At 38.0% G+C, this 8,031-nt stretch overlaps 1 protein-coding gene across 1 annotated transcript in view; it reads right to left on the bottom strand.

Annotated features, from left to right (window-relative positions):
• ipo4 (importin 4) overlaps positions 1-5,007 on the bottom strand; it is a 20,812-nt gene extending 15,805 nt beyond the window's left edge. Inside the window, exons 1-11 of the mRNA XM_016278518.1 lie at positions 4,657-5,007; positions 4,337-4,423; positions 4,176-4,255; positions 4,046-4,087; positions 3,720-3,849; positions 3,065-3,244; positions 2,919-2,984; positions 2,254-2,355; positions 2,093-2,176; positions 1,545-1,694; positions 1,396-1,449 (exon numbers count right to left, since the gene is read on the bottom strand). Coding sequence (XP_016134004.1) covers positions 1,396-1,449; positions 1,545-1,694; positions 2,093-2,176; positions 2,254-2,355; positions 2,919-2,984; positions 3,065-3,244; positions 3,720-3,849; positions 4,046-4,087; positions 4,176-4,255; positions 4,337-4,423; positions 4,657-4,725 — 1,044 coding nt within the window. The 5' untranslated portion in view covers positions 4,726-5,007. The remainder of the gene's footprint in view (positions 1-1,395; positions 1,450-1,544; positions 1,695-2,092; positions 2,177-2,253; positions 2,356-2,918; positions 2,985-3,064; positions 3,245-3,719; positions 3,850-4,045; positions 4,088-4,175; positions 4,256-4,336; positions 4,424-4,656) is intronic.
• Between the last annotated feature and the right edge of the window lie 3,024 nt (positions 5,008-8,031).

The following is an 8,031-nucleotide window of genomic DNA, read 5'->3' as shown; positions in this document are numbered from 1 at the left end:
CAAGCAAAACACGCGCAACGCGTGCACGTATTTGTACTGATGCAGAATGAGAGGGACAAGTAGTACAGCCTAGCGCATTTCACACATGATGTTTATAGTGAATGCCCCTATGAATGTTTTTATTTTTACGTTAACCCATTAACCCAACTGATGCGTGTGCTAAGTGAGTGAACATCAAAGATCACACAACAGAATTGCGCGCGCACGCTCTCTCTCTCTCTCTACCGTTAAGTAACTTGTGAATTGTTTTAGACATATCCAACCGAACTACAAACTTTCCAGTGATGTCTGTGAGAAAGATATATTCACTCGACAAACTCGCGCATCTGCGCCGCCGCGCGCTCAATCCACTCAGCGTGCTTTGTTTATCAGCTCGCTCACACCAGCTATACAGGCATTAATACCTAATGTTTAACATTATATTCATTGCATACATATACTTCGTAGTAGACATCCTTAACTCCTTTCTGCTGTTGGTGTTTCTTTGTTTGAATATGGCGTTTATCACATGCTGTGTGGTATCGGGGCATTTTAACGAGTACAGGAGACCGGTATCGGTACATCCCTAAAACAAAGTATCAAAAGCAAGAGATCATATGGTTTTATTGAACAAAACTGTTAAAATACTGTATTATAATATAATAGAGCCACTGATCTATATATAATTATAGTATGCATTACAATGAAGGCCTGCAGGGGGCGCCAACGGCCTGACGATTGTTTTTACACATTACTGTTTGATCAAATACTTGTTTAATATTGACCAAGCATCATTTAATTCAAATGTCCACTTAATCTTTAATATTTGGCCATTTCTTTACGACAGAAATGCTATAGCCAATGTAATTTAATGAATGCAAACTCCGAGTGAGGGTTTGAGCTTTTATTTTGAAACCGCGAGATGACGCATTCTCCTGTGTTTGCGTGGATTTAGAAATGACTTACCTTACAAATCTGATGAAATGGCACTCGTTGCGTTTCCAGATGAACGTTATAATAAACCCAAACTCACAACAACATGCACAGATGGAGTTTGAGCCGCTCCACACATGTAAATGATAACAGTTCCTGTGGAACAGCATTTACTTCGAACGGAGACGCACGTACGCAACCTACACGCCTATAACTGCATCGCATATAATTATTTAATTAAATCGTAGCGTTTGTGAATTCACAGTTATGCTTAATTATGATTTTGAAATGGGTTTAATATATCATGCAGTCTTGGAAAACAGTCTAATAACGTGTTTTATGGATTCGCGTCTGTGAACCGCGTCACTTCCGGTATTTTGGCGGTTAGTCGACGCAGGCATAATGAAGTCAAGGATTTTTACAAATCGAATAGTCGAATAAAATCAATGAATAGCGACAGCCCTAGTGTTTTTGTTTACTAACCAGCTGGTTGAAGAGTTTTTCAGGTGGCATATGAAGAGCCATGGTATCAATGACCTGCAGGGGAACACATATCATATATTAGATTGAGAGAGGGTGAGATGGGTACAGGGAGAATAAGTAAAAGCAGTAAAGCAGGTGAAGAGACCAACCTGAACAGCAAAGTGCTTGGGATTCTCACTGTCGCCCTCAGTGTCGTTTTCCTCATCCTCTGGGTCCTCTTCTCCAGGAGGGGGCGCTGCACTCAAGATAGGAAACACTACTTGCAGGATCGGCTGTAGGAGTTTATGCTTTAATACAGCCTTTAGAAGATTTAAAAAAAGACAAGTGCTTATTAGTGGTATTAATTTAAATCATCTTGTGTATGGTAATCACATAGTCCCCCACAGACAAAAATGGCAAGTCCTGAATGTAATGTAATGTATTATATTCATTTTAAATGTATTCATTTTTAAATGGTTAATAACAATTTCTTTACAATTAAAATCAATAAATATATTATAAATTAATTGTAGACCTAATTACACTGATTTTACACAACTTACAGGCACACAGGGGGAAAAAAAAGAAAAAATCTAAAATAAAAGCAGATAAAACAAAAGGTGAAAGCAAATAATTTGTTTTACATATGAACAAGCAAATTTCATTAATATAGTTCTGTGCTTTAGAAGGAAAAGCAAAGGCAAGGAAATACAGTTACCTTGCTTTTAAGTCTGATGAGAACAGCGATACATGACAGAGCCTTTACACGCAGAGAATCACTAAGGGAGACGTCCGCACTGATCTAGAAGAAACAAAAGAAATCATATTACAAAAATAACTCCAAATCAACATAATCACTATTAAGATGTGTAAACAAACCTCCAGGCAAAAACGGACAATCTCAGCAATGTGAGGGACAACAATGGACACCTCGCTTTCCATCAGCTCATCAAAAACTTCCATGGCCTCACTGGCATGGTCCTTAATAGAAAAAAAAAACAAAACACTAGAACTTATGAGACAAAAAGTAAAGATTGAAAGATGGCCAAAGCCATTGAGCCACTTAAATCATAAAGACTCATACAGAAGTCCAAATCAAATTTGGTTGATTATGTTGATTTGGGGAAGTCGTGGCCTAATGGTTAGAGAGTCGGACTCGTAACCCAAAGGTTGCGAGGTTCGAGTCTCGTACCGGCAGGGATTGTAGGTGGGAGGAGTGAATATACAGCGCTCTCTCCCACCTTCAATACCATGACTGAGGTGCCCTTGAGCAAGGCAACCCAACTGCTCCCTAGGCGCCGCAGCAAAAAAATGGCTGCCCACTGCCCCGGGTGTGTGTTCACTGCTGTGTGTGCACTTTGGATGGGATAAATGCAGAGCACTAATTCCACATGTCACGTCACTCTTTTTTCCACTTTCAGGCAAATAGATCAATCAAGCGGAGCAACTCTCCAGTGCTAAGCACATCATTGAGGAACATAATGAAAACCGTGATTGGAGCATTAGCATATGAACACAGCAAGCCTGTAGCAAAGTGTCCTCACCTGGTCTGCCTGAATGAGGTGTTTAAGAGCAATGAGCAGTTTGGGGATCAGAGATCGCATCAAATTCTGAAAGAGAGAAAAACAACATTTTGAACATGCCGGCTGTGAAATTAAACACAAAATCAGTCAAAATAAGCATATCAGACCATCTCCTCTGTGCCGGTGTAGGCCGTGATGGCAGTAAGAGTGAGGATGCAGTAGTAGAGAGCTGTGGGATTGTTTAGGTCTTGGAGAACAGTCCCAAACAGCTGGAGAAGTTGCTTGTAGTGGGGCTTAAAGGGCTCCGGGTTTGATCCAACCACTTTGCTAAGCAATAAAAGACCCACCTGAACAGAATTTAAAGTAGATATGTGAGAACAGACAGTGTAATAATTAAAAAAATAAATCTCAATCATGTGCTCATTCACTTCAAAAAGTGAATTTTTTTATTAATAATTTTGTTCTAATCATTAATATTTTTTTCTAATAATAATAAATGGCTATATACATTAATGCATATAAAAATGTTATATTGGTACATTTATTATAATTTATGTAACTTTATATATTCATATATTTACTAGAACTGTATTCATTTTTTAAATAGTAATGAATTTACAACTAAAATAAAATTTAATTAGAAATAAATAAATAGAGTACTTTTGGTCACTAACAAAATGTTTAAAAAGTACCAAGTTTTTTGATATGGCAGTATGGTATTCTTAGAAGTATCGTGTAAAAACCATGATTTATGAATATGGTAATGATCTCATCTCATGGTAGTAGCTGAGACATTTCCTGTAACAAGTTAACCAGGGTTACCTGTCTATCCTGTGGGTTATTGCTTTTAGTAGACTGGTTTAATAGGGCTAGAAGAGCAGGCCAGCGGTCTGGGGTCTCATGCTTCACCAGGACGGCACTCAGCTGAGAGAGAGAATGGCGAACTGTGTGTCTGAGAAATTGAAATAAAAGAAAAATGTTTAAAACCTGAAGCAAAATGCATACCATATACCATGGTTTATTAGTAAAGAGCACAGTATTCTACATTGGGAGTACAGTGCAAATGTAAATAGTCATCATTCAGTCTGATGATCATGGTTTATGTTATTATTATGTTATCACTGTACCACATGCACAGTCAGACTTACTCGGTTTCATTTTGTAAAGCCTGCAGCACCACTGCCTTCAGACTGAGGGAGCAGGATGAAAACAAAATTAGAAAATGAACAGCAGAAAAGTAGATGAACTTATGCTTTATTTAAGTACAAAGTCCCAAACCTTTCTCTGTGGTCTGGACTGATTTTCTTCCAGTGTTTTCTGACTCTCAACCTGAGCATCACTGCAGCCGACTGACGGACCTGAAGCAAGAATTATAGGCTTTAAACATATAGGACTATGGGAACTAACATAAAGGCTGATATGAATGAGAGTAACGTTACCTGTGGGTTCTGGGATTCAGTCATAAGCGCACATAAAGCAGGGATGATAGCTGGATCTTTAAATGCCTGTTTCAGCTCAGCTGTGGCCTAATAAGAGACATTCACGGGCGTAGAAATTATGAAAAAACAATAAAACAAATATTCAACCCAACAAACACTCAACCCAAAAGCTCCACACGTGCTAATGGTGGCTAGAAAATTTAAAGTCACGTATTAACTACACTTTTCTTTACAGCTATAAGCTGAAAACGTCCTCTTACTCACACAATCAATATTAAATGCATCAAATCTATCAGGATAACAGTTTCATAAGTTTCTACCTGCTGAATAACAGCGTTGTCCGGCTCTGTCAGCCGCGCCAGGATGCGCTCGAGCTCTTCTGACATCATTTTCACCGTTAAACCGTTATTTATTCAAAATTATCAAACGAACTAACGTTACACCGGCCAGAAGACCAACGCCGAGGACAGGCAACTGACGAGCTGACAGTGTTCAGAACAGATTTGGATCTTATAAGACTTTATCGATGTCGGTCTAACATATATAAACTATCATAGGGAAATATTCTTCATATGCACGAGCGCTTGGCTTATATGTGGACTTCCTAAAGTTACCACGCGACGCGGGATAGAAGCGGATAGAAGGACAGAACGCCGCGTGAGTTGGCTGTTAAAGGGGCCACAGCCCAATAAAAAAAATCATGTGATGAAGAGAAGATATGAGCGCTACTATAACAACAGCGCCAGCTGTGGTTAAGGAGGTCGAAATTCACTGTGCACAAGCCTATGAAAAGAAGACAAATCATATGAAACTGTTTGTGTGTCGTTCAAGGAGTAAAGTCTTTAAAGTTGTTCGTATTTTTTTTTTGAAGTGGATCATGTTGAGGCAGATGCATGCTAGAGAATATGAACTGCTAATGGGCTATTTGCATTTGAATCTCCATTAAAAAGAGATGCTCTGCAGATGACAAACATCTATCACCATTATTGCAAATCAAAACTGCACTACAGAAAAACAAGCCGAACGAATATGCTTCTGTTTGCGTTAAACAAAATAAATAAATAAGGCAAGTTGACTTGCTTGTGCATGAAATAAGCCAATCAGGAGCGCCGCTAAGGGGGAGTGGGGGAGTGGGGGCAGAGATCTGGGGCAAGTTCAAGCTCAAACCGGTGTGCACTTCATCCTGAAATGCGAGGCAAATGTTGGATCACAATAATTAGGAACCACAGTTTCCACAAATCCCTTCACTCGATTGGGATGTTCTCTTTTATTCTGGAGGGCAAGGGCAGTGACTGTACCATCGAGCGTATTTTGCAGTATTAAACACGTATTTATACTGATTTCATCAGGCTCCGAAAATTCTTCAAAAAGAACACAAAGAATGGCCTTCTCAGCTGCCATAGTTGCAACTCCTGCGTCATCAGAGCAGGGTGTTCAGCGCATCCCCGTTTCCGTTTAAAAACCGTTTTGCACCGTTTTTGTCGGTGTTGAACGCAGCCCTGCTTTATTAGCAGTAGCCACTAGTAGTATTGCAATGGAAATTATAAATGTATCTACCAAAGAGTTACAAATAAAACAAAATTATGGGTTATTCTGCATTTCTGCCAAAATTAACACTCTTAAGATGTATTTTAACTTGAGATATTTTAACTCCAGTGTAAGGAGGTAACATTACTGTACTCCAACCAGGTTAAATTAGGAGAATTGACAGTAACTGTCAGGAAATAATTTGTGACAACTTGCAGAGTTGCAGTGATAACATTGAGAGTGCATCAAAACAATCCATAAAGTTAAATTCAGCTTTAGTCTGGGATCACAGTAGAATTCTGTTTATTCTACAAAGTAAAAAATAAAGGCAAAATGCAAACAGTTGTTTTCACAAACTAGTTCTTTATTAACGAACAAGCCACTTTACATCATAGAAAGGTCATTTTTAAAATAAATGATGAAGGCACAACATAGGCATTTCTATCATAAGAAGACAGAAGATAAGGTGCTTATGATATCAAATGGTCTGTAATACTTCAAGTCCTGTACATGTCAGTGAAATGTAAGTTGCTAAATGTCAGTGAAGTTGAGTCAATATACCTTTAACTTTGCAGCACAATACAGCAGTGCTTGAGTCTACAACATTCAGCACATGAAAAATTGCAGGATGTGTGGATCAGTTGTGTCCAGTTGCAGACTAAACGCTCTCATAATTAATACTTTCTTTCTTTTTTTTGGTCCGATACAGGGAATGGTGGATTGTGTGTATGATGATGACCATCAGAATGTGTACTTTATCACTGTAATGGTTAAACAAATCAACTGCAAAATATAAATAAATATGTATACTATATGATACAAATGTTGTATTATTTGACCAGTCTTAAAGTTTTACTACATTTTGTTCCTGAAATCCACACTTTTTTTAAAATCAGGATAATCAAAGGTAATCTCAATCCAACTAAAAAGGTTTAAATCACATATGAAGGTTTTCTCCAGATCAAAACCATGACTGAATTACATGATTTAATCCAATTTCAGTAATTTATAGTAAATTCTGCTTATAGTGATTCTTCTCTCAACATTTAGATTGATTTCATCGGGTTTGTTCATGGTGTATAAATCTCTGTTTGCCATTTGTTGTTCATATAGGAATTTATTATAGGTTTTTAGATCCATAAGAGATATTACCACAGAAATCATGACGTGTGCTTGGCTTGTGTTGATCAGTATCCCTAAACACCTCTAGCCTACAAAGTAGACATTTGTGTATCTTTCACCTTTTTTTAAAAAACATGACCATGTATTTTATATTCATACAGGTGTATTGTAAATGTCATTTATGTCATGCTTTCATCACATCTGTTAATAAAACTGTAACACAGAATCAGTTGCTGTCTTTATTCAGCAAAAGGAAACTACTTTTATCTTTGAAATAAAAACGTGCACATTACTGTATGGTTTATTTTAGCCATTTGTTATTAAAATATTAAACATTTTAATTGTTATAAGTTTGTAGAATAGAACTAAAACATTTTAAAAATATTGCAGTGTTGCTGATTTCACAACTTCACCAACACACATTTTTCACACATAAAATGATTTTCATCTGAATCAGTGCACCACAATGCACTATATCAGAATCAGAATCAGAATGAGCTTTATTGCCAGGTATGTTTACACATACGAGGAATTTGTTTTCGTGACAGAAGCTTCCACAGTGTAACAGAATGACAGTGACAGAACAAAAACACAGATAATAAAAAAAAAATAGAACAAGTAAATAAGGAATAAAAATATATAAATTGACAGTTGTATGTGCAGGTATATTACAATAGACAGTTTTTGTATGTCAGTGCTGTCCATGATGGTGAGTGGGGGGAGTTCAGGGGGGTTTCTCCTGATGTCCATGATCATCTCCACAGTTTTGAGCGTGTTGAGCTCCAAGTTGTTGAGACTGCAAGTCTGTAAGCAGACTCATCACCGTCCTGAATGAGGCCGATGAGTGTGGTGTCGTCTGCAAACTTCAGGAGCTTGACAGAGGGGTCTTTAGACGTGCAGTCGTTGGTGTAGAGGGAGAAGAGCAGTGGGGAGAGAACACAACCCTGAGGAGCTCCAGTGCTGGTTATACTGGTGCTGGATGTGTATTTTCCCAGCCTCACTAGCTGCTGTCTGTCTGTCAGGAAGCCGTTGATCCACTGACAGAT

The sequence above is a fragment of the Sinocyclocheilus grahami genome, unplaced genomic scaffold (genome assembly GCF_001515645.1).
Source record: "Sinocyclocheilus grahami isolate Dianchi unplaced genomic scaffold, SAMN03320097.WGS_v1.1 scaffold122.1, whole genome shotgun sequence".
Taxonomy (NCBI): domain Eukaryota; kingdom Metazoa; phylum Chordata; class Actinopteri; order Cypriniformes; family Cyprinidae; genus Sinocyclocheilus; species Sinocyclocheilus grahami.
The sequence above is the reverse complement of the archived record's forward strand: the minus strand, read 5'-3'. Positions and strand labels throughout refer to the sequence as shown.